The sequence below is a fragment of the Cavia porcellus genome, unplaced genomic scaffold (genome assembly GCF_034190915.1).
Source record: "Cavia porcellus strain 051 isolate PalLab524CR breed Dunkin Hartley unplaced genomic scaffold, mCavPor4.1 scaffold_5, whole genome shotgun sequence".
Taxonomy (NCBI): domain Eukaryota; kingdom Metazoa; phylum Chordata; class Mammalia; order Rodentia; family Caviidae; genus Cavia; species Cavia porcellus.
In genome coordinates this window covers 34829103-34856701 of record NW_026947488.1, presented here as the reverse complement: position 1 = coordinate 34856701, position 27599 = coordinate 34829103, and the positions used below count along the sequence as shown (strand labels likewise).

Here is a 27599-nt window from a genome sequence, read left to right as displayed (position 1 = left end):
TTGAAGCCACCCTCCTCTCCTACCCAAAAGACCAAAGCAGCCTACAGACGATTAGTAACTCCTTCCACCACCTACAGAACCTTGGTGGGCTGGTGGAAGCCTCAGCAACCCCTCACCCACACAGAGGACCTCAGTGGGCTTGTGACAGTGTGGTGAGTTTCCCCCACGAATAGAGGACTTCAATGGGTAAACAGGAGCAGCAGTGAGCTCACTCCCAGTTGTAGAACCTTAGTGAGTTTAGCAAGAGTGTGGGTGAGTCTTCTTCCATAGAGAGAACACCAGGTGGGTTGAGAAGAATGCCAACAAGGCCTCCCCCAACCTGGAGGAAATCAAAAAGGCACATGAGACACACAGTGACACAGTAGGGTCCCAGCTGAGGTGCACTCTATAGCCAGGTAGATCTGGCTACCTGGAACAGTCTGAAGTCATAGTAACAACAGGAACTAAGGGTTGACTTATACCAATACTCCTAGGCTAGTTACCTAGGAAGAATGTAGAACTCACCCAACAGGCCTTTTCAGGAGGAATTCAAGTGACTGGCCCCTCCCCTTCATTGCAGGACCCAGTGACTAGACAAACATGCATGAAACAAATTCAAAGCGATATTCAGGAAATAAAAATTTCTATTGAAAGCTGACAAAACTGTTTGAATGAAGTTGAGGGTAGAATTTCAGACCTTGAGGACAGGTTCACAGCTAGCAATCATGAAAGGAAAGAACTTTTAAAAATAGCAAGACAATAAATAAATAAATAAATAAATACATAAATGTAACAAGACAGCATGAAATGACAATTCAATAGCTTCAAGACGATGCAAAGAGAAACAATATAAGGCTAACAGGCATCAATGAAGATGCAGGAGTCAATGCAAATGACATTAGTAAACTATTTGCAAAAGTAATAGCAGAAAATTTCCCAAACATGGGAAAAGAATCAGATATACAGATAAGTGAGGCACACAGAATACCAAACAGTCATAACCAAAATAAATCTATACACAGACATATAATAATAATTAGGATTCCAGAAATCTAGCATAAAAACAATACTAACAGCTATTAGATAAAAGACACAACTCACCTATCAAGGAAAGCCCATTAAAATCATGGCAGACTTTTCAGCACAAACCCTCAAGTCAAGATAAGCTTGGACAAATTGTTTCAAGCCCTGAAAGAAAACAACTTTCAACCTAGATTGATGTACCCTGAAAAACATTCTTTGAAAATTCATGGAGAAATAAGATACTTCCACCACAAAGAACTAAAGACATTCATACCCACCAAACCAAGCCTAGAAAGAGTACTAAAAGACATACTAGATAGAGATAAAAATGACTACAATTTCCAGAACAACAACAGAAAGAAACCACCAGACAAGGCAAGCAATTAAACAAGGGGGAAAAGCAGGAAACCAACAACAGTAAAATAACATGACAAAGCTGAGCCATTGCATATCAGTTACATCCATCAATATAAATGGACTCAATTCACCAATTAAAAGAAATAGGTTGACAAAATGGATCAAGAAACAGGATCCAACAGTATGCTGTATATAGGAAACACATCTGACTCAAAAGGAAATTCACAGACTAAAAGTTCAAGCATGGAAAACAATATTCCATGCAAAATGAAGCCAGAAAAAAGCAGCAGTAGCCACTCTGTTTGCAGACAATGTGAACTTCAAACCAAAAATGATCAAAAGAGATAAAGAAGGTTGCTACACACTTGTTGGTGGAAATATTCAAGAGAAAGAGCTAACAATCATAAATACATATGCACCAAATACAGGAGCATGCAACTATATAAGACAAATACTAATAGACATGAAAAACCAAATATGTAATAACACAATTGTAACAGGGGACCTTAATACCCAACTACCACAAAGAGATAGATCAACTAGACAAAAATGGGCAAAGAAATAACAAAACTGAATCAAACCTGTGAACAAATGGACTTAGTGTATGCTTACAGAGTGTTCCACCCAACCACATTGGAATACATTCTTCTCAGCTATATGGGACATTCTCTAAAATGTATCATATATAAGCCCATAGAACATTTTTAAGTAAATGCAAAGAGACTGAAATTATCCCATGCATATTACTTGACCATAGTGCATTAAAATTGGAAATTAATGGCAAAAGAAACTAAAACCTACATAAACACATGGAAATTAAATAACAACCTCTTGAACAACCAATGGGTTCCAGGTAAAATTACAAAGAAATTAAATAATACCTACAATTCAACGAAAACACAGATACAACATACCAAAACCTGTGGGATGCAATGAAAGCAGTCCTAAGAGGAAAATATATGGCAATGTATTCTCACATCAGGAAAACAGAACAAGCACACAGAAGCAACCTAATGCTGCACAAGCTTCTAGAAAAATAAGAGCAAGTCAAGTCCAAAGCCTATAGAAGAGAGGAAATTGTAAAGATCAGAGCAGAAATTAATGGAATTGAGACTAACAAAAATACAAAAAATTAATGAATCAAAAAGCTGGTTCTTTGAGAGAATAAACAAAATTGATAAGCCTCTAGCCAACCTTATCAAGTAAAAGAAAGAAAAAACTCAAATTCATGCAATAAGGAATGAAAAGGATGAAATTACTACAGATCTCATAGAAATTCAGAAGATCATGAATGCCTACTTTGAAAACCTTTACTCACATGAGCTGGAAAACACAGAGGAAATGGACAGATTTCTAAAAACATATGAATTACCAAAGCTGAATCAAGAAGATATGACAATTTTGAATAACCCAATATCAGCTACTGAAATTGAAAATGTGATTTAAAACGTACCAACAAAGAAAAGCCCTGGTCTTGATGGATTCATGGCTGAATTCTATAAGAAATTTAGAGAAGATTTAATGCCCACACTCCTCTAACTTTTCTATGGAATTGAAAGGAAAGCAATTTTTCCTAACTCATTCTTGGAGGCAAGTATTACTTTGATACCAAAATCAGAGAAGGACCCAACCAAAAAGGCCAATCTCCCTAATGAACATCAATGCAAAAATTCTCAATAAAATACTGGTAAATAGAATGCAGCAAATCATCAAGAAGATTATACATCATGACCAAGTGGATTTATACCAGGAATGCAGGGATAGTTTAACATACACAAGTCAATAAATATAATACACCACATCAACAGAGCCAAAGACAAAAAAATCACATTATCATCTCAATAGACACAGAAAAAGCTTTTAATAAAGTCCAACACTTGTTCATGATAAAAACCTTACAAAAACCTGAACTAGATGGTATCTAGCTCAATCTGATAAAAGTCATCTATGGCAAACCAAAAGCCAACATTATACTACATGGTGAAAAACTGAAAGTTTTCACTCTAAAGCTAGGAATAAGACAAGGATGTCCACCATCACCACTGTTCATCAATATAGTCCTGGAAACACTAGCTAGAGCAATTAGACAAAAGAGAGAAATGAAAGGAAGAAGGATCAGAAAGGAAGAAGTTAAATTATCATTATTTGCAGACGACATGATACTCTACACAGACGATCCCAAAAAACTCTTTTCAAAAGGCTAGTTAATAAGCACATTCATCAATGTAGATGGATACAAAGTCAACACTCAAAAATCAGTAACATTCCTGTACACTAACAGCAACTCACTTAGAGAGAAATTATGGAAATGACACCTTTCACAATAGCATCCAAAACAATGAAATACTTAGGAACCCACCTAATAAAGGTTGTAAAACCTATGTGTTGAAAATTATAGTACTCTTAAAAAGGAGACTGAAGAGAATATCAGAAAGTGGAAAGATCTCCTTTGCCTTTGGTTAGGAAAAACGAACATTGTGAAAATGGTCATACTCCCAAAACTGTTATACATATTTAGTGAAATTCCAATCAAAAGTCATTAACATACCTTACACGTCTACAGAAAACATTCCTAAAATTCATTTGGCAACACACGATACCTAGAGAATAGCAAAGGCAATCCTAGGCAACAAAAGCAAGGCAGGAGGCATCACAATTACACTACAAAGCTACAGTGATAAAACCAGCATGGAACTGGCAAAATAAATAAAATAAATAAACAAAACCTGACCTGAAATCAGTGGAACTGATTAAAAGATGCAGACAGAATTACAAATACACTTATCTACCTTGTCTTTGACAAAAGGGCTAAACACATTCACTGGAAGAAAGACAGCCTCTTTAATAAACAGTGCTGGAAAAATTGGCTTTCCACATGCCGAAGACTGAAACTAGACCTATGTGTATCATCATGCACTAAAGTCAAAATGGATCAAAGATTTAAATATTAAAACAGAAACACTAAATCTACTGGAAGACAAGGTAGATAGAAATTTTGGAGACACAGGGCTAGGCAAAGAGTTCATGAAAAAAACCCGAACTGTACAAGAACTTGAAAGAATCAATAACTGGCTTCTCTTCTTATTAAAAAGTTTTTGTACTTCAAAAGAAATCACCAATACAGTGAAGAAAAAACCCACAGAATGGGAAAGAATTTTAGCTACCTGTCCCTCAAAAAAAGGATTTATTCTAGAACATATAAAGAATTGAAAAACATCAGGCCCCCAAATTCAAAGACCCAATCCAAAAGTGGGCATCTGAAATGAACATGCACTTCTCAGATGAAGAAAATACAAATGGCAAATAAATACATGAAGGCATGCTCAACCTCACTGGACACTTGAGAAATGCAAATTAAAACAACATTGATATTCCATCTCACTCCAGAAAGAATGGCTATCATCAACAAATCAACTGATACCAAATGTTGATGGGGTTGTGGGGAGAAAGGAACCCTTCTCCACTGTGATGGAATATAGACTGATGCAATCTCTGTGAAAATCAATGTAGAGATTCCTCAAAAAACTAGGATTCGAAGTCCCATGGAAGCCAGCTATTCCTCTTCTGGGTATTTTCCCACAAAAATTGAAAATACTGTGTCACAAGAGATATATGTGCACCCATGTTTGTAGCAGCACAATTTGTAATAGCTAAATCTTAGAAACAACCCAAATGCCCATCAACTGCAGAATGGATAAAAAAGATGGGGTATTTGTATGCAATGGAATATTACTCAGCTATAAAAAGGATAATTTTAAGGCTCTATAGGTAAATGGAGGCAACTTGAGACCATACTCATAAGTGAAATGAATCAAATTAACGTTTATAAATATTGTATTGTCTCTCTAGTATAAAAAATAATAAAAAACTAAATTCTGAAAGAGTAATAAGATCCAAGCATGTGGCTTACTTTCTGAATACCTTCATTTAAATTAAAAAAGAAACTGACACGAAGGAAATCAGATGTTTCCTTCTCTACCAATAAAACTTCACACTGACAAGCAAGGGCTAGCAAAGGCTGGGTGGAAGCCAGCAGAGGTATAGCTGTGGCAGGGAACAGAACAGAGCACCTGCACAGCAGCACGCGTGTGAGGCTAGGCAGCACTGCAGGGCTGGCCAGGGGGCCAAAGACTTTCTGTGCATCTTGACTGTTCCCACTGGATGTACTGTGTGCCCTCCCCAGCGTGGTGATTGCATTGGCCTGAGGCACTGTTCAGTGACCTGGAGAACAGCACAGCCCTGGCTATAGGCCATGATGTCCCTAGCTGGAGCTTCAATCTGATCCCGTCGGTCTCCCACCCTCCCAGTGCCTTCCCACCCCTCGACCTCCATGTAGTTCTACTAGAAAAATGCCTCGGCCTCAGCTCCTTTCTTGTGATCCTCCTCCCACTCCCCATCTTTCTGCTGATCATAAATGGTGTTATCGAATGGGTTCAGCGTGGCTTTTGTGTGAGAAGCACCTGGGACCTGTGATGCTAGGTGCCCAAGATGCTGGGCACTCAAGATAGCTTTCTGTCCACCTACCTGAGGCTGGTTTGGTATCGAAACATAAAAGTATTTGTTGAATTTTCCTTCCTTGTGTAAGAATTTTTTCAAAAATAAAACAAACAACAAAATCACAAAAAATACTTTTTGTGGAACACAAAAGTCCATATGATAAATTAAAAGTAGAAGTAGAAGGCTCACTCAGTTATTTAATCCCAGAGTGTGGTGTCTTTCTTGGAGTATTGTGAATAAAAGAATGTGGAAAGACCCCCGGCTCATGCGCAACACAGGCTGTCCCCTAGCGCCCTGGCAGTGCTACAAACTATGGGGGGGGGGGGAGCCATCGTTCTCTCTCCCTCTCTCCCAGGCGCAGTTGAGGTGAGTGAAGATCCTCCTCTGTGCCAAGCCCGTCAGTCACTACATCCCACACTTCCAGGGCTCAGAGCAAGGGTGCAGCAATCAGAAGCTTCCAAAGCCACAAGCCCCAATCAACTTTGTTTCTCTTCATGCTGACCAATCTCAGTAATTTGTTAGAGTAATGAAAAGCTCTCTAATGCAGACATGGACAAACATCTCTTCAATTTCATGTATATGCAACACGTATGCGCGCACGCACACACACACACTCTCTCTCTCTCTCTCTCTCACCTGGCGAAATATTTCATTCACAAAATTGACATAACCACGTGTGGACAGGAGGATCCGCTGCACCATTCCATACACTGTTCGGTGCTCCTCCTCGATGCTGCAGAGGCTGGAGCTGCTGAGCCTCCGCTCAGACAGGGTGCTGCTGTTGGAGTGGTCCATGTCTTGCTCTGAGGGCCGGTTGCCATCCAGTTCTGCCACCCGCTCAGGCGCTGTACCACCACCAACATTCTGCAAGAGGTCACACTTCTGCACTTCTGCTCACGAGCACCTCAAAAGCCTAGGACTTCCCTCTTCTTTGGGTCTTGTGGGGGTTTTTGTTGTTGTTTTTTCTTTTGTGTGGGGATTGAACCTAAGGCCTCCACATGCTGAGTAAGTGCTCACCCAAAAAGCCATACCTGCACCCCAGGTCTGGCCTGTTTTAAAGCACTCTGCCCATCATCAACCTTCCCAAGCTCACTCACAGCCTGTACTCTCCAGGCCTAAACCTGGTCATCAACTCCTTCCCTGGCTCAGTTATTTTCACAGAAAAGCTACAGTCATTTCAGAGAAGGGGACTGTGAAATTAATTACTCCAAAATTTAATTTGCATTTGTGAAATCTCAGTATAAATCAATGTGCAAATACACGTGTGTTACCATCAATGAGATCTCTGCACATCTGCATTTACTCTGGGGTCATGGGGATATAAAAATGTGGAGACCCGAAGGACGCAAAGCCTACGTGGCACCCTGCCATGCAGGTCTCTACTGGTGTTTCATGAGGAGAATCTGGATCTGGGCTTCGTCCTCATTCTCAAGTGAAACTAACCAAAAGGCTTTGGGAGTAAAAGAAATAAAGTAACTGATGCAGTGACTCACAAAGCTTAATGCTGGTCTCTGCTCTCATTTCTCTACACAATTAAGGTTTCTTCAAATAATACATGTAAAATCCTGCTTCCGTTTTACTTTTTAGTGTCAGAAATATATTACACAAGTATCACCATATTTTATCCACTCCGACTATTTTTTACAAGATGTGATAAGATATGGGCAGTACAAAACAGTAATTTTAGTGACCACCAAGACGTTATAAAAACAAAACAGATATCCCATCACAATCCCTAGGGAAAATTAATGGAAGGTCCTACTTGTAATAATGTTCCTACTCTTGCCTTAGTGACTAAGCCTGTGTGGCTTATCAAAGGTGCTGTCACACTGTGAGACATGCTGCCCTGTAGAATCCATTTCATCTCTTTGATGGATCTACTGTCTTCCACAGAAAATGTAAGTGTACTCATTTTATCCTTCTTTATCTGGAGATTCAGCCAAAACAACTGCAGGTTGGGATTAAGTATGGTACAAAAAAGAAGGCCCAGACAGATGTCAAAATCAGGCAAGTCATTCCTACTTCACATATTTAAATTTAAGTGTTACTCCACACAGGATGAGGCTGGATGGTGCTGCAGTGGCTTGTGGCTCAATAACCTGTGACTTCTGGGCTGGCAGCTCCCATTTTCTCTGTGGGAGAAATGAAAACAGCCTGCACATGTGTAGCAAATTAAAGACGGAACCAATTCTCAGGCCTCTTTCTGGAGCAAGGTGTGAAACTGTATCCCAGCCTGAGTGCAGACGCATCTGCACTACTATCATCTGTGCTCTGTGGTCCCTTTCCTCTGCTCTGTGTGGGTTGTGCCTGTTCAGGCCTATGCCCAACAGGCTAATGGTCAGCATTTCCCATGCGAGGCCCACAGCAGCCATGTGATGTGATGGCCTGGAAAGGAGCCCTAGCTGGGCCAGCCTCCTTCCTGACAGCCACTGGAAGAGGGGCACAAGTGAAGCCATCTTGGATCCCCCACCCCAAGGGATGCCAGCTAAAGACCACTACGATGTGACCTCAGATGATGCTGCATGTCACACAACATAAGGAAAGCCAAACCCAATGCTTTCTTTCCTTCTAGGGACCCAATCACAACCTCCTGACCTGATGACCCATTCCCTCCTTCTGATGCCACAGCACACTAGGTAGCAAAAGCCCTACCATCACTGCTGCCTGTGGTCTCTGGAGGGCCTCCAGGTGCTGGTGAAAAGCAAGAAGCCAGACCCCTGTGCTCTGGCTCAGAGGTAGCTATACTCAAATGGAGATGGTGGGGCTACCAGAAACAGCAACAACAAACAACAAAAATGGAGGTGTGAGATGGCTTCACTTGTGCCCCTCTTCCAGTGGCTGTGAGAGGACAGCAAAAAGAGGCAGTGCACACAGCCACCTCTCACAGAAGCCCTTGCTGAGGTCAATGGGTAGTGGCAATGCCAGCAGTGCACAGCCAGTGCTGCTGCCACATACCCTCTGAGGTCAGTGTCACCGACAGGGCAGGGCAGCGATGCCATCTTTAGGATCAGTGGCACCACCTGCCAACCATAATGGAGAAGCAATCGCCTTGAGTAGTGTTAGTGTATGTTAAGTGTTCTGAGATTTACCAAAGAGAAGGAACACATACCTGGATGATTTTAGGCAACACATCAACTCCATTTTTAGTGTTCTGTGTTGCAGTTAAATACTTTTTTTCCAGAAAGAAAGTTACTATCCACTTAATAAAAACCACACGAGCTGCCATGTATGGAATTTTTGTGCTGTAAAAGCTCTCACTATCTCGAGTTGTAGTAACATACAGGGGCTTTGGTCTCCATTGGGGGATGTCTGGGAAAAAACAAGAATAAACAAGTGATTAGGTCAGTGACTCTTAACACTGTGATGCAGCCCAAGCAGTGTTTCAGTTTCCACTGAAGTAAACATACATTGATCCTCTGAATAGCAAACTAAGAAAGAAGACCCAGAAACGTTTACAAAATAGCATCTCTTGGTAGTTTGTTTCTGCTGGACTCATAATGTAACCAAAAAGAGGAGGCTGCCACTGATTACATATAGCTGTGGGAAAACTAGGCCAGCAGCTTTTACATGAAACTGTAACAGTGAAGATCTCTTCATATACACTAATCCTAACTTAACCTTTATTTTATGACTGGAACAAATATAAAAGTATACTTGAAGTTTAAAGAAACATTTTCGGTATCATAATATCTAAAGCTACAATGATTAAATTCACTGAACATTAGTTTTATATCCTTTTCCCTTAAGATGACTCCAAGGAAATAAAATCAACATAGTCTATACTGTCTAGAATTCAGAAGTCATGTTTCATCAGTGAGATCCCAGATGCCACCTTGCCAAAGAATTAGCAAGGAGGTCTATTTTTAATTCCTTAAATTCCACCATCAGTATGAAAACTTCATGGAATTGAGTTTGCAATGTTACCTGCCATACGTCCAACTCTCTATTGTAATTAATTTTTGTATGCCTGGAGTATACAAAATTCTCAATAAATAACTTTTAACTGAGTAATATAACAATTTACTGTGTTTTTAAAATGGATACACTATCTACAAAATCAGAAAAAAAAATTTTAAATATCCACATAATCAGCTTAAAAATATACATTCCAGCAACCTTAAAAGTCAGTACTTCTATATCTTTCAAAATGCATCAGGCATCAGCTATTCTCCTGGCCTCTGTGTGTGTGTCCAAATGTGCATGCATGCGTGTGTAAGCATATGTCTGTATCTGTGCATGTGTGTGCACGTGTGTCCACGTGTGCACAAGCATGTGTCCATGTGTGTGCACATGGGTATGTGCATACATGTGTGTACATCTGTGTGACTGAGTATGCATTTGTGCAGATGCATGCTTGTTTTCATGTGTGCATGTGTGTGCATATACACACTGCAAGGACATCTACTGAATGAGCTGGCCAAGTGACCCAAGTGACTTTGTCCCTTGACCTTTCCCTTCCAAAATGTCCTTAATGTTTCATTTGAACTAATTTTATCTGCTTTAGATAACAGGGAGAAGATTGGGCTCCTACTTTGTTTATATCAACTCTACAGGAGTTCTTCTGCTATGAATCTTCATTTCTTTTTGTTTTAGTCTGAGTTTTTTTGAGGCAGGGTCTCGCTATGCAGTTCAGGGCTAAGTGTGGACTCACTGGATAGCCCAGGCTAGCCTTGAACTTGCAACAATCCTCCTGCCTCAGCTTCCTGAATGCTGGGATTACAGGCATGTGCCACCATGCCCAGAAAATCCTCATTCCCTAGAAAAGGAAAACCTGAAGAGCCAAGTTAGAAATGCCTTTTGTATATGTAAATACAATTATACCAAAACTATGATATATTTTAAGTGATTTCTGAGTATATAAGCCATGGCTTCCTTTTATAAAATGGTGAGATCCATCTCAGTGGACACACAGAATTAAAAGCACCTGCCTTGCAAGCAGGCGGTCCCTTATTAGGGAACATTAGGCCTCTTGCAATACAGCCACCACCAATACAAGAACAAAGTGAGTATCAGACTTTAAAATACTACGAAAGACACCATATGGCTTTCCTGGGGATGTCACCTACATACAGTCTAGACAGTACTTACCAAGTACAGGTTTGTAGATGTTTGTTAACTTAGTAAATGGTGGAAATAAATGAGGAAGATAATACTTTCGAAACAATGTAAAAAGAAATTTAAAACCAGTATCTTGATTTTCCTTATTCTTCCACTCCAAGCTTGCAGCCTTTGGATAATATGTGGAAAAAAACATATGTACATTTATACTTCAAATTAACATATATGAAAATGAAATGCTATTATGATTAAAATTTCTATCCTAAGCTTCTAAAAATGACAAATAATATTGACAATCATATAATAAAATGATATTTTAACAAAGCTCAAAAGATGATAGGAATGGATTTTTCAAAAGGAATATGGTATTGTATATTTTTAAATTTGCTCTACTATATAATGTTTTTCCCATGTTCTTTGTAATGATTAAACATTCCTTGTGTTTTAAAAAAAAATTTAATCAGAAAAAATAAGTTACTTTTTTCTCTTAATTCCAAAAATGCCATTTATAAATAAAGACGAGTGAGAGAAGTCCTCTTCCTCCAGTGTTATTCTTTAAATTGTGGGTCTCAGGCATCATGTCCAGCAATGAGAAAGCTAATATAGGAGGTTCACAGTGAGCATGCAAACCTCTAATCTACATCAATGCCATCTTGCTAGACAGAGGGGACACGTGACTTATGTGGGGTCACACAACTTCTGAGTGCCACATCCAGAGTGGGAACCCACACATTCAAGTTCTGGATGTTCTGGGCTGACTCCTGGGACAAATGGGATGCCCAATCAACTCTGATCTGGCAGCATTGGAGAGGCTGGGGAATAGGAGTAGAGCCTCTACAAGCAGTGGAATTCCCTCAGGGGGCTCTCGGGAATTTGAAGTCCCAATCCTAGTGCTGGCTAAGCAAATGGGGAAAGGCAAGTTTCCCAACAAGACTCAGTAGTCAGAATGAGGCCAAGCACTGAACCTTGGCAGTGAAAAGCATAGCTCCCCAAAGAAAAGTGAAATCTGGAATGGAGAGAGAGAGAGACAGGGAGGGAGGGAAGGAAGGAGGGAGGAGGAAAAAAGTGGGAAGAAGGTAGGGAGGCAGAGAGACACAGAGACACAGAGAAAGACAAAGAGATGGACTAGAAAAAAATCACAAGAAAATCCAACAAAGGAGGCGTGGTCAAGTAAATCACCTCGAAGAATGAGTAGAGCAAAATATGAAGTGTGCCTTCTCCAGACAAACCCCCAGACCCAACATGGCCCAGGGCCTAGTGCAGGAATGCTAGGCAAGGAAGCAGGTATGGCAAAGAGAAGATGGCTTAGGCTTCACCTCAGCTAGGAGGTGAAGGACAGGGAGGAGACCCACCTGACCCCCAAGAGGGTGTGAGGGTTAGACAAGTGTTGGAAGAGCATGCCCTAACTTTGCTGACATTAAGAATTTAGACCCAGTGACAGGAATCACCTGGTAACAACACAAAACAGTGGATTCGGTGTCACATGCAGACACTGATGAACTGAGAGCAGACCATGTGGCCAAGCTGGCTGTGTTCAGGGGTAGAGGCCTGCCTGCCAGCTCCTGGGCCACTTTTCATCGTGGGAAGACAGGGCTGCCTCACCTTGCCCTATCCTGCTGGCAAGGGGCCAGGATGGCATAAAGAAGGAGACGTAGTGTAAGCACACTGGTATAAAACAATGCATGCTTGGTCTTGCCAGTGTGACCTACAAAGGTGCCCACTCTGAGTCTGCACATCACCTGCAATCACCTCAAAGGAAAAATACAGAGACACAGAAGAAAGAAGGCAGCATTTTCCCCTCTCGCCTAGGAGCCAGTCCTTTCCTGAAACAGCTAGCTTTTCCTCTGACCTGAATGACCATATACTTCAACAGTATCTGAAGGAAAAAGCAGGTTTGGTCCTCAGCGGTCTTCTCCCCTGAGATGGCTGGCAGGAGTGGGGCGATTTCTTCTGGATAGATCTTTGCTGCAGGTTAGAAAATAAGAAGAGCTCTTTCACCAAAGTTCAAATTAAACTCAGGGTTTTAAAGAACAGTCTCTGAAGATACAGGGCCACCCCACCGAAGGTCACACCAGCCCCAAGCCAGTGTGTGTGAAAAGCCCAGAGCACCACCGAGGCTCTTGTTGGCTGCCCCTTCCCTTGCAAATCCTGCTTCTGCCAGCTGAGACCAAATGCCAGCTACAACAATAACATGATGTGCAGCAGCAAACCATGGCCCACAGGAGGCTACATGAAGACACAGCCGGGCATACAAATGGCCTGATGAGGCCGCTGTTGTCCTGCTACAAATGCTGCCTGGCCTGAACAGCTGGTAAATAAGGACAGACGCCCACTTCTGAAAGGGGCCACTGAACTGAGGACAGCAGCAGCAGTGCTGATGGCACGCTGACACCTTAGCAGAAGGCACAGAACACTCAGACAGACCATATGCCTGCTTCCTGCTACTCCAAGGTCTGTCCTTCCCTGCCATTCCTGCTTCCAGTACTTTGGTAAATTCCTCCTGCCTTCATTTCATATCAGATAGTTCCCAAGTCTGCAGAGCCCAATGTCTATAAGAATCTAATGGAAATGAAGGGAATAATTCCTCTCCAGACCATACCAGGATTTCTATTTGAGAAAATGGAAATTTCAGGAATTCCTGGCTGAAGGCCGAGAGTGGCTTCCCCATGAGCCCTGTACATGCTGCTTACCGTCAGCTATGCTAGGGCTGGGGTTGATGAGGGTCTCCAGCGTGCAGGGACCCCTAGAGGACAGGACCGCTGGGAAACCAGGCACGAGGCAAGCAAAAATCAGCACCTGCTCTTCTGTACAGTTTGTCTGAAGTGCTTGAAGCCACAAAAGAAACAGCCTGATCCCTTCACATCTTATCTAAAAACAAAATGAAAATGTATTTGTAGAAATGTGCCGTCATGTACACCAGTCTTAATAAAACAAAGGTAGAGGTCAAAGGCACTGAACTACACCAAGTCCTTTCCTCCATGGAGACAGCACAGTGCTGCAGGATACTACAAAGATTAGCGTTCTGGAACCAGTGGGCCTGGGTTCAGGTTCAGCCCCTGCCACTCTCTAGCTGTAACCCACAGGGAACCACTTCACTTCTTGAGGCTTTAGTCTCTCCTTCTAAGGAACTTCTAAGGAAGCAGTTTCTCCCACAAAGGATCCCTACAGCACATGCAAGCCACACCAAGCACTGCCTGGCTCCTGTCATGCGCTGAGTATTTCCTGTTAACAGTGTTTCACTCTGTAACCCTCAGTGCTCAAATAGCCATGAAAGAACAGAGATAATCTTTCTGCAGATTTGCACTGTGCTTTTGATAGAATTTTGGTGGTGTCTCTAACGTGCTTCTGTTTTAAGTATAACGAGACAGCACAGACCTGTCTCAATGAGAAGCAGCATTCCCCACCTCCCTGCCACATGCCCCAAGTCTACACTGCGCCCACTCTGCATGGTCAGCATCACCCGGGAGGAAACATCCACACAGACACATGTCCTTTTTCTCTCTCTGTCCTTACTTCAAACTTCAACTTATTTCTAGAACCCAAAGTACTCCTCTCTCTTTTTCTGTATTCTGAATGGCTGAAAAGATAATGTTTATAAGAGAAGCTATGTCAGCAAAAGAGAATGGAGAATGTGCCCGACACAGCTAAGAGATATGGAAAGCTCCAAACCCAGACAACTGGGAAGTCGCCTCACAGCTTCAGCCAACTCCAGGCAGCAGTGGTTCCTCCGCAACTGGGGCTGCAACAGTAAGCCAGACCCAAGGCTCTGCAGGGAAACCAAATGGCAGAGGACAGGGGGTACACATGCATGTGCACATACATGCATACACATGCATGTGCACATACATGCGTACACATTCATGTGCACACATGTAAGAAAAGCCTTTGACTCCCCAGCTGGCCTGGGGCTACGTCGTTACCTGAGTGGGTGCACAGTGTGCTCCCAGACGTGGTCCTAGACCCCATCACTGCTCGGCACAAACACCACCCAGCCCTGGCCTCCTCTCCTCTAGCAGGAAGACAAGTGCTAATGCTGCGTACCCAACATAATTGCCATCAGACAAAAATGATGCTGCTGCTGCTCTCTATACATAATCAAACAATACTCAACAAGATGAAAGTGTCTACTGAATTCTATCAAAAGTCTTCAACTGCTTATGTTAACTGGATTTAAAATAACTAGATAGAAATAAGGCTAACAATAAATGGAGTAACGACCTAATGGTGTTGTTGGTGTTAATGTTGTTGTTGTTGTTTTGAAGCAGGGTCTCTTGATGTAACTCAGCCTGGCTTGAACTCACTATATGGTCCAGGGTGCTCTGAAGCTTGAGGCAATCCTTCTGCCTCAGCCTCCTGAATTCTGGGATTATAGGTATGCACCACCATGCCTGGTTCTAATGGCATAACTATAAGATTATTAAAAAAAAAAAAGAGGGAAGAACATGGAATCTACAGTGGCTACAGAGGCTAGAGATACACTGCTCCTTTACTCCGTAAGTAGGAGGCAGTTACATATCAAATTTTAAGTGGCTGACAATGCTTAAAGTGAGATAAAACAAAGAATGCATTAGCTTATTAAAGACACAAAATTAGCTACAATGAATGAGGAACATCCCAGCCTGGCTTTCATCTGCCACTCACGTTTAGGGTCACCTTATCCCAACACTGGGTGACATGCATCATTATAAACCATATTCTTGTTTCCAAACAAGCCAATTTTAACCTAGCCCCACTATCAACCTGCACAACTGAAGAAATGCTCAAGGCTGAGGCTCTGCTGCTCTTTTCCCCCACAATGGTTCTCACAATTAACAAACTGCACTCAGAGATGACTGCAATTGTAACCCCCGGAATCATCAGCGCTGACACGTGGAGGGCCACCCTCCCTTTCAGATGAAGGACTGGACCAGCCCCCACCCAGCTTGGGCCCACAGCCTCCCTCAGCAGGAACATGGTGAGAACTCAGTGCCAAGCTCTGGAGCTCAAGCCACTTTCTCCTCCTCCTGAGATGTGCCACAATAACCCACCATGTGAAGACAAAGGCTGCTCACAGTAAGGAGTACAAAATTTCCCAGAAGTTAAAACTAAGTCAAGTGGCTTGAAAGCTATCTTTTAAAGTACATGCTTGCAATGCATGACCATTCCATTCACCTTGGGGAAGGGCGTATACGCTATACCCTGGCTACTTCCGCCCCTGTCCAGACCCCTGCCCAGACCCTTGCCCATCTTGACAGTCCACCTCCTTTCTTCCACACTTTTGGTCTTTTTTTCTATAATGGGATAGATGGATCCTGAGATCATAATGCTAAGTGAAATAAACCAGACACAGAACGTTAAATATTGCATGGTTTCTCTAATGAGAAACCCAAATTATAAATAATTTAAAGAGTAAAATAAAATATCTGTTTTCCCAAAATCACCTTTGTTATTTTGTGGCATTAATAAATTTAGAAATAATGAAAATGTCACTTTTATCTAAAATAAATACCTTTATAGAATTTCCAGTGTGTAGAAGCTTCTTTAAAGTTGAGCCTGAAAATTTAAAACAATGAATTAGACATAAAGTATATGAATATTTGAGATTTTTAAAAGATCAGCTCTAGAAAAAAACTGTACTTTGACGAAAGGTATTAAAAATAAAGGTTACCCTTCAGCAGCAAGCAAAACAATGTCATTCAAGGAAAGACGTTTTTTAAGACAAAAGCACTTCAGCTATGTTCCTCTTCAAAATCCTTTTAACAATCAGAGTGATTCATATTATAGTAACTCAGAGGCCTTCTATATTATGTGAAAATATCTCTTGTCATCATAACATGAAGGATTTTTTTAAATGTTTAAAGGTAAAAACAACATAAAACTGCTGTTCATAAAACACTTTCACAAGAACATTTTACAAATACTCAGGATGGCAGGTTTCTCTCATGCAATGACGAACACATTTCCTGGGCTGGGCCTTGCATAAATCCTCTAGCACAGATAAACTTGGAACTGAACTTTAAGGACCACAGCCAGACTCCGGTGCTCAGCCCCCTACAGTGAGGAAACTCTCTTGGGTCGGAAACAGAGCTGAGTGTTCTGTGTGTGCATTCATGCCTTCCACAGCATCCACCTCACCACCATAGGAGCTGCTAGAACAAGACAGAACCGCAGCAAGGAAGGCACTGGCTAAGCAACCAGGGCCTCCCACGGACCCTTAAGGGCTCTCCCCGAGCCACATCATACCATGCGCCTTAAAACAGAAACATCCTGGGAAGTTCAAGCAAGGGACTTTGCTTCCAGTCAAGTCACATATCTTAAGAGAAAAATAACTTGTATCCCTGATGAAAAATTTTTGCAATACTTAAAAACCAGATGACCATCACATTTACTCTACTAATATATGTGAAAGAGATCAGTCTAATTTTTTTTTGGTGGTTGTTGTTATTGTACTCTTTTTAAGACTGAAAATTTAAAACAATGAATTAGACATAAAGTATATGTCACTATGTAGTTCAGGCTGCTCTGGAGCTCACTTTGCAGCCCAGGCTGGTCTAGTCCTGCCTCAGCCTCCCGAGTGTTGGGATTACAGGCATGTACCACCATGCTCAGTTCAAGAGATCATTCTAAAAGGAGCCAGCATTTCATGGTGACTGATGCAAGGCCTATCCCTAGGGACAGCAACTGTGCATCCCACGGAAGCACCCACACCCACAGCAAAACCCCTGCAGCCTGAGGCCAGTAGTCTAAGTGCCAGGAGGCCACCGTCCACGTAGGGTAGGCTTGTATCTCCTTGCACCTCAAAGATCAGCAGCCCTTTGACTGCTGTGACTCAAAGGATAAATGAATGAGTAAATAAAATGCACTTACATGGACATAGTCCATGAACTTCTAATTTCTGCTGGCTAACTTTTACTATTTTTTCAACATAAATATCCTTTGGGTTTAAGTCTGGCTACTCTCAGAGGCAGCAAGAGTACGAGGGCAGAAATGAAAATGAAAAAAGTCCAAAATTTAATGGACACCAAAAAACTCAGCAACAGAAAAAAACGTTTTAATACAATTTATAATTAATGCCAAAAGCTCATAATGAGCAACACTAAACTTTTAAGTATTATTAGTGTTATGCTGAGCCACACAGAAGGCCTGAGGTAAAACAAAAAATATGTACCTTTGTATACATGTTTTTATGTATTTTAGTGGTTATTTTTCCCAGAACACTGAAATAGTTAAACATATATTTAAAAATTAAAAATCAGGTGCACCAAAATAGCATGAGCTTAAATATTTTATTTATAACGAAGAATGGGTTATAAATTTACTTTTTAGCTTAATGGAAATAAACTCTTCAATAATATTTTCAAAATCTGTTCCTTTGTTCCCATTTGCAGATGTGAGAATGGCCATCTTTGACAATGTTTCTTTGACCAAGTAAAAATCTTTCAAAGATCTTTGAACATATTTTTAAGGCCAGAGTTATAAAGATACTGTTAATCTAATTTAATACTACATAATCTTTTCTTATTTTACTTTTATCTCTGAAAACTGCCTCTCTATAACATGACTCAGAGCAAACAACAAGCCTGGCACTAGCCCACCACGTGGGGCAGGAAGGTGGAGAGCCTCCCTCTGCACCACAGACAGAGGCTAGTGAAGCAAAGGCCCAAGACTCCCTGGTACCGAGATCCACATGTGCACAGCGGAGTGGCAGTCTGCTGAAGGAACTTGAAATTAACTAATAGTTAGCTAAAACATATCAAGAACTCAGATGTGAAATGTGATTATAGAACTGCTAGAAGAAAACATATGACATCTTTAGGACTTCAGGTTAACCACAGTCCAAAAAGGAAAAAGAAAACATTAAATTGGATTTCTTCAGAATGAAAATTTAATCTTTAAATGACATTATTAAGGAAATGGAAAAATAAGACAGGGAGAAAAATATGTCCTAGGCAAATATCTTATAAAAAATCTTGTATGTACAATATGTAAAAAAATTCCCAAAGTTTAATATTAATCAAATAACAATGTTTAAATGTACAGTAGATTTGAGCATACAGGCCACCAAAGAACACATGGAAGGCAAACACATGAAAAAGTGCTCAAGATAATTAATTAATGGTATATTACTGCCACTAAAATTTAAAAACACTGAAAACTGATGGGTTCCACCTGTGTGAAGCACTCACTGCCAGGCTCAGCATGGCACTGGCCCAACATGGTGCTGCAAAGTGCCTCCCTTCAACTCTGACTTGCTCCTCCTTCTTGCAAGCCCGAATATTGAACTTCCAGCTTTCCCTGCATGTGCCAACATCCCCCAATCAGCTGTCAAAACGTCACTCTGCCCACCCCTTCAAACTCTATCCCGTCAAACAGAGTAAAAGCTGGTGACTTCTTTGTCTCAGAGGGATTTTGCACTCTACTGCAGCCTTCCCATGCTGCAATGAAAGCCTTTTTCTTTTTTCCTTTCTTTCCTCAGTGTGGTGGAAAATCATCTTTATATAAGTCAGCCATTCTATCCCCAAGAGATGGGAAAGCATACATGCACACAGACTTGTGCACAAATACTTACAGTAGCTTTATTTTGAACAAATACTAAAAATAACCCAAATGTCTGTCAATGAGCAGATGAATAAACAAATTACAGCAAAACCATACAATGGAATATGTATTGTTCAGAAATTTACAAAAGAATGAACTACTAAAATATGTAACAAAGTAATCTCAAAATAATTACACCAAGTGAAAGGTGCCAAACAAACAAAAAAAGAGCATCCACTGGGTGACTGTACTTATATAAGACCCCAGAACCTGAAAGCTAGCCTGCAATGGCAAACAGCCTCCAACAGCTGCCTGGAGACGGGGCAATGAGGGGAAAGGAAAGGAGGATTACTAGGGTTGGGAAACTTTCAGGGTAGATGCGTGTGATCGTTATCCTAATAATAGCAGTGATGTCATGGATATATACTTACATCGAAACTTTTCAGGATATGCATTTTTGACATACTCAATTTACTGAGTATTCATTTTGATCCCAACAAAACTGTTTAAAAATAAGGTAAAACAGGGCAGGTGGCCTGGAAGTGAGTTTGAGTGAAGGATGAGGAGGATGGTGGTTATGCTGAGACAGAGATCTACTCAATGACATGAGTCAGCAAGTGCAACAGGCTAATGGATAACTTGGCATGAAGGAAAAGGACTAGGGGAAAACAAAGCCATGGGAAGTAAAAGGGCAAGTGAGGGGAGATTGAAAGACTTGGTGGCAACAAGAAGGAAGACAGTGATGGGCAGAGTCTGGAGAGAGATTTCCATAGAGCAGGTGGTGGTTAATGTCGGGATTTGGCATGCAACAGATCACCAACCACGGTCTCACCACTCTACTCCTGGGAGAGATAGAGGACCCTCAGGAGAAGCCAGGTTTCAGAAGGCCAATGAGGCAAGAGGGAGAGGCTAAGGCTGGAAGGCTTCCTCCAGCAGGGGGAGCAGCCCACACCCCTGCAGTGTCGTGAGTTCCTGCCAACGCTGATGAACCTGAAGGCATGGGAGCCCTGGGCTCAGCGCAGCCCAGCTGGGATGCATTCCTGTAGGGTCCTGGTGTCAAGAGCATGGGCCCAACTTTGAGGGAATCAGGGAAGGCTGCTGGGCTCAGACATGGAGGAAAGGGCAGGATCCCGGAGAAATGACACTGTGTTCACATCACAGGTGATGTGCGGTCACACTCTCAAAAAGCCAAAAACAAATTTCAGCTTAGTAATACACTTGTTTTTACACTCTGTAAAGAGAAACCAGGTCGAATAAACCAGTAACCACCATATATTTAAAAAAAAAAAAAAAACATACAGAAGTACTCAGATGTGTGAGTTTTCTACTGGACTCATGCCTCTAAGTCCTAAGGGGTTTATTTTTAGGGTTATTTATTTTTAAACATTACTGCTATAAAATATCTCTAGTGCAACATATGTTCTCTCCCCCACTCAAGAAATACGACCAAGTTCAGACACAGGACTATACATTAAACAAGGCAAGAAGCCTTCCTAGAGGAGCAGTAAACCCTTTAGAAATGGACAGCTGGGAGGTCAGAACCAGACCTCAACAGGAGTTGATCCCCTCCTGAAAACTGTATAATTTTCATTGTTTTCTTGGGTTCGTTTTTATTCTCTTTTGTTTGGTTTAATTCTGATGGCATGAGCAGCTATTTAAAAGACAGAAAGATATATGGTAGCCATTTTGGATTTACTATTAGCTTGTTTTGAAGTCCTTTATTGCATTCATTGTTTTTTTATTGTTTGTTTTATCATTTTATCTATTTATCTATTCTGTTCTGTTTGATTTTTACTATGTCCAAAGGTATCTGCAGGTATACTGAAGACAACAAGAGGTGTTATGGTAATTATTGCTGATTTCGTAAGGTTTTGAAGTCCTGTATCACTTATATGAGTTTATCTTAAGTGGTTTTATTATTTTATTTTCCTAGGTTTTATCCTCTTTAAAATAAAATAGAAAGAAAGAAAGAAAGAAAGAAAGAAAGAAAGAAAGAAAGAAAGAAAAAGAAAGAAAGAAAGAAAGACAAAAAGACAGAGCAGCCATATACCTCTGTCCTGTGTTGGTGACTCACAGGCACATGAAGGGTACCACTGCCTGCTCTTGCATCCATCTGCCTATTTTGCCTGTTTTGCTGTTGCCATTCTCTGTCATTTCCCTCCTTGTCACTTCTTCTTGTTGCTGAAAATAAAGTGTTCCTACCATGAGTTACTGGCCTAAAAAATGATTTCAGGAAATGCTTTACAGTTTTTTGATTTGTAGTCACTACTGGAAATCTACAAATAGCTCAGTCTTGGGTGTCATGCACTACAGAACTTACAAGTGTGTGTCAGTCATGGATCTTCCTGCTCGCCAAACCTCACTTGAAGAGTACCTGTCTATACTTGGAAGGAAGACCCATGTTTGTTTCATATTGCAAAACACAGCATTCAAATATGTTCCTTCACTCAGCAGTTTACAGTCAAAAGCCAGCAATTTAAAAGCCAAGCCAAGAGGAACTACAGACTATTTTAACTTCTACACACTGTTTTCAGAGAAACAGAATGGCTCTGATTGATACCAACAACAACAAAAAAAAATGACATGGCAAAAAATAAAAAGACTCCAAGCACTGCAGTAGTTAGTGTCTCCCAGGATAAAATGAGGCTGTCAGGCAGACCTGAGAGCTTGAGAGCACAACATGGGACTGCTCCCCTTCGAGTCTCTCTGGACAGCCAACTGTCACATTCAGGGAGGGAGAGGAAGCACACTGCCTCGGTGGTGTGCTGACCTAGACTGCAAGGTTCTAATGCAACACTGTGGAGATCCTGGATGCTCCTGCCACAGCCACTATGAGCACAGAACACTGACTCCTGATCGCCAGCCACTGACCCTGCACATGGCTCTGCACAAGTCAAGATTCCAGGGGTGAGGAACCAGGACACGGTCCTCTCTTTATGGAGCTAGTGTTGCCCTAAGCACCCTTGTGTCTACAACAAATTTGCTCCAGACTTCAAAAACAAATAGTAACTGTTCCTAGAAATCCTAGTAGGCCAGAAAGAATATAAGAGCTACGGTGAGACCTATAAAACAAATGTGTATAATTACTATGATAGTAAACTGATTGTGACAACATTGCTAAGAAAACACCCAGCTAAATTGGATCAGCACAGTTCTGGTGTGGCTGAGGACATCTATAGAAGATTTACTGGGATTTATTAGGTATGAGTGACAGCAATCAATAGGCTTACTGTCTGAGTGGTATAAAAAGGGGAAACCAAGAAGAAGGCTGCTTCTGTTTCTTCAGAGAAGCTCCAGTCTTCACCTTCACCTCAGATGTCATCCCCTGGCTTCCAGGACAGACCCATCAACCTTCAGTGCATATCTATCAGTCCTCAGCGCAGACCCATCGGCCTCTGGTGCAGAGTGCAGACAAGACCATCAGCCTTCCAGTGCAGACCCTTCAGCCTTCTGGTGCAACCTTCCCCACAGACCCTTTCATTTCCTCATTCAGACTCATGAGGGACACTACCATGAGCTCGAGGCCTTTGACTGGATACTTCAGATTTCCAGTGCATTCTTCCATACCTGTAAATTCTTACATCTTTGTATACCTTGCATTAAACCTGTTTCTCTAGTAGGCATTCACTGATACAATTTTGGAACTAGAAGTAGCTCTAGAGAAACAATTCTAAAGATGAAATTCTGTAACAGCATTGGTACTTCCCAGAGTTGGATAATTTGATGAGATCTAAATTTCTCCTTCTGTTGAGGATACTGATAGTCTTTGGCATGAACTGTTTAAAGTAATACAAAATGAGCTAGGTGTGGTGGTGCACACCTGTAATATTGGCACTCAGGAAGCTGAGGCAGGAGGGTTGCCACAAATGTGAGATCAGCTTGAGCTCCACAGTGAGTTAAGGCCACATTGGACTACATAGCAGAACCCATCTCAGAATATTACAAAAAAAGTAATATGCAATGTAGATCTGTTTGACTATCCTAATTCACCACTTGTGAGATTTAAGGAATTCCATAAATATTTTTGAATATTTTTGGCAGTGTAAAATATACTGATGCTGGCTGGTTACTCAGTATTTTTGGACAAACCGAAAACAATGAGCTCAAAACATTCATAGGAAATCTAAAGTCTTCTAGCTATGAGGAAAAGTTGATAAAGGCAGATACAGAGCTCAAAGATTCAAATTCCCAGCTCCAGAAACACATAAACAACTTTAAAAGTTTCTAAGTGTATCCTGAAAGAAACTCTCTCCTTAAGGCACAAGGCCCTAATAATTCAACTGGCTGAAATACAGCATATGTTTAATGTTTAGTCTCAAAGGGTATTTGAAATAAAGGTGAGGGTACTGATCAGAAAAATATAGGACCCTGTAAACCCAAATGGAGATGTTTGAGAGGATCCTAGTAAGATGAGGATGTCGAGTTTCTAGACACTAATGAGATGATTTTGCCAGAGGAAGAGATTTCCCCAAACCTGCAGTGGCAGAGACATCCCCAACCTCCCGCTCTGTGGTGTTGCCCTCTCCTAGAACACTTAAAGACACTAATCCTGTGTCAACCATGCAGGATAATGCTGATGCTCCTTGGACCCACCTTCACCACTCACATTTGCCTCTAGACCTATAATCAGGCTCAAATCACAGAAGGCTCCTAAGGGAGAAGTATATACTGTGACCCATGAAGAACTCTGCTATTCTCCCAAAGAACTTCTTGAGTTTTCTGTTATAAGCAGAGGCCTGATGAGCATGGGACTGGATTTTACTGGTAGGGGATAATGGTGGCAAAAATATAACCTGGATCAGGCCAAATTGGTTAATACAAGCCCATTAAGCAGAGATTCTGAATTTAATGTTGCAGCTTGTGTAGTAAAGGTCTTAATAGTTCATTTGTCTGGCTGGCAGAAGTATGGATTAAAAGATGCCCACTGTGAATGAGTTACAGATGTCTGATATTTTGTTGTTTACTGCTGATGAGGGGATTAAGAGGCTTAGGGAAATGGAAATGCTAGAGTGGATCTGTCATGTTAAACCTCCATAGTGGGATGATCCAGAAAATGTTCCCTTCATTAACATCGTGAGAGACAGATTTGTGAGGAGAGCACCAGCACCCCTGAAGAGCCCTTCTTTGTATGCCAAACCTTATGTGGGGAGTTATGGTTAATCAGCTGGGAAACTTAAAGGCAACTGGATCTCAGAGTGGCAGAGATCACGTGAAAGCATGTACTCACCAAAGGCAAGGTGCATGTACTTGTCATAATGGACAGCAGAAGCAAGCAGAGCAATGATCAGAATGGCCTGACACTTGTAAACCCATGGAGCTGGCCGATTATCCATGGCCCACAAACCTTTCATCAGATTTATATAACTGAAAAGCTGTGAAGGCAAATGAACAGAAACTACTTCAAACTGTAGTGATAGGGACTTGTGGCCCCTAAACCAGTTCCTGGGTTTGAGCCAGTTTACAGACCCAGAAGTCCTTGAAAGAAAGGAGGCTATGTCTCTTTGAGGAAGGACCCTGATGCACCTCCAAAAATTTGTATGGCCAAGCTTTCTCCCATCCTTTCATCCAAGAGGATGAAAGACCTTTTATCAGGGTAATGGTACACTGAGGGAAGACAAATGAGCAGATATTTGGGGGGCTACTGGAACTAATGCTGATTCCAGGGGATTCAAAATGTCACTATGGCTCTCCAAGAAGAGTAGGGGCCTATGAAGATCAGGTGATCAACAGCAACGATCTGACTCACAGTGGACCCAGTAGCTCCTTGAATTCATCCTGTAGTCATTTCTCCTAGTCCAGAATGCATAACTTTAATAGTAGTATTGGCAGAATCCTCACATTGATTCCCTAACCTATAGTGTGAAGGGTATTGTTGCTGGAAAGGCCAAGTGGAAGCTTTAAGAGTTTCCCTTGCTTGGTAAGATAATCAAAAACAGTATCTCACCCCTGGAGGGTTCACAGAGATTAGTGCCACCATCAAGGACTTAAAAGGATGCAGCAGTGATGGTCCCCACCACATTCCCATTTAATTCTCCCATTAGGCTGTGCAGAAGATGGATAGTTCTTGGAACATGACAGTAGATTACTACAAACTGAGTCAAGTGGTGACTAATTGCAGCTGATGTATCAGATGTCCTTGCTTGGGCAGATTAACACATCTCCTGGTACTTGACATGCAGCTAGTGATCTGGCAAATGCCTTCTTCTTCATACCTACTCATAAGGCCCATCAGAAAACAACTGCCAATATACCTTCATTTCCTACCTCTGGATTATATTACTCTCCAGCCCTGTGTCACAACTTAATTCACAGGAACCTTGATCTCTCTCTCACACCAGGTATCACACTGGTCTACTACATTGATGGTACTATAGTAGGTCGCTTGGACCAAGTGTGGTAGATTAATTAATGGTCAACTTGTAACATCCAGCTGAATTAGATCAGCCTGGTGCTCGGTGAGGAAGGCCACCTGAGAATTATTTCCAACAGCATGAAAGGAGGACTGGAGGGGAAGGTAGTGTGCTGTTGATTCTCCTGGAAAAGCTTGTCATGTTGGTATTTCCTAATATGAACTTGGCTGTTTTCATCAGAAAAGCTCAGCACCCTCACTGTTCCTCAGAATGGCTATAGTTCTCTTCGGGGGAGTTATGGTCCTTACTTTAGGCATCGTTTCCCGACTCTAGTGCAGATAGGGATCAGTCTACTGGTACAGATCCTCAATCTCACTGGTGCAGACTTTCTAGCTTCCACCACTGACCTTTTGGTTTTCCCAGTACAGACTTGATAAAGACTTGCAAGAGACATTGTCATGGGCTCTAGGCCTTCTAGTTGAACTTGTGTAAAGCACTGTCACAGGCTCTACATCAACTAGATTCATGTAGGATATTGCTGTGGGATCCAGGTCCTGAGCTGGATTCTTAGGTCTCTAGTGTATGGACACTAGAGATTATAAAATAATCCTATAAATTATGTGTCTTGCATTAAATTGTTTCCTTATAAACCTAACTACAATACCAAGTGACCCAGAGGTAGCAACCGCCATGGATTTGTTAGTTAAGCATGTGAGAGCCAGAGGATAGGACATAAATCAAACAAAAATTCAAGGTCTTTCTGCCTCAGTGAAGTTTCTAGGAGTTCAGTGGTGTAGCACTTTAGAGATATCCCTTCTAAGGTAAAAGATAAATTGTTGCATTTTACTCCCCCTACAGCCAAAAGAGACACAACACCTAGTGGGCCTATCTGGATTTTAGAGGCAACACATTCCTCACTTAAGTATCTTACTCTGGCCCATTACTGAGTGACTTGGAAAGCTACTAGTTTTGAGTGGGGCCCAAAACAAGAAAAGGCTCTGAAACAGGTCCAGGCTGCTGTGCAGGCTGCTCTCCCACAGGGGCCATACGATCCAGCAATCCAATGGTACTTGAAGTATCAGTGGCAGATAGGGATGCTGTCTGGAGCCTCTGGCAGGCCCCCATAGGTGAAGTGCAGTGGAGGCCTTTAGGAGTTAGAAGCAAGACTCCACCATCATCTTCAGACAATAGCTCCCTCTTTGAAAAGCAGCTCATGGCTTCTTGGGCCTTAGTGCAAACTGAACACTTGACCATGGGACACCAGGTCACCATGTGACCTGAGTTGCCTACCATGAGATGGGTATTATTTGTCATACCAAGTCATAAGACTGGACATGTACAGTAAAGATTCAGCATTTAGTGGAAACAGTATATATGTGACTTGCAGAGTAGATACAGAGGGTACAAGTAAGTTATACAAAGAAGCTGTCCAGACAACCATGGCTCCTACTCCTGTCTTTTGTTTTCCACCATGCAACTTGTAGGGTATATTATGTGATCACCTGTCAAAGGAAGAGAAGGCTAGGGCCTGATTTATGGATGGGTCTTCAGCATCCGTAAATCACCTGAAAATGGACAGCTGCTGCATTACAGCTCTTGTCTAGGACATCCCTGAAGAACACTGGTGAAGGGACATTTTCACAGTGTGCAGAACCTTGGGCAGTACACCTAGTGGTACACTCTTCCTGGAAAAAAAAAATGGCCAGATGTATGACTATACACTAATTCGTGGGCTGTAGCCAGCGGTCTCACTGCTGCTCAGGAACTTGGAAGGAACATGACTAGAAAACTGGTGGCAAGGAAATCTGGAAGAAGTAT

At 41.7% G+C, this 27599-nt stretch overlaps 1 protein-coding gene across 15 annotated transcripts in view; it reads right to left on the bottom strand.

Moving 5' to 3' along the window:
• Ralgapa2 (Ral GTPase activating protein catalytic subunit alpha 2) overlaps window positions 1-27599 on the bottom strand; it is a 256314-nt gene that overhangs the window by 176416 nt on the left and 52299 nt on the right. For all 15 annotated transcript variants that reach the window (XR_010047469.1, XR_010047470.1, XR_010047468.1 and 12 more), the window contains exons 5-10: window positions 16403-16446; window positions 13605-13782; window positions 12764-12879; window positions 10945-11083; window positions 8966-9165; window positions 6493-6720 (exon numbers count right to left, since the gene is read on the bottom strand). Coding sequence is in view for 11 of the 15 variants with exons in the window: in XM_063248624.1 (XP_063104694.1) it covers window positions 6493-6720; window positions 8966-9165; window positions 10945-11083; window positions 12764-12879; window positions 13605-13782; window positions 16403-16446 (905 nt within the window). In the remaining 4 variants the exon portion in view is untranslated. The remainder of the gene's footprint in view (window positions 1-6492; window positions 6721-8965; window positions 9166-10944; window positions 11084-12763; window positions 12880-13604; window positions 13783-16402; window positions 16447-27599) is intronic.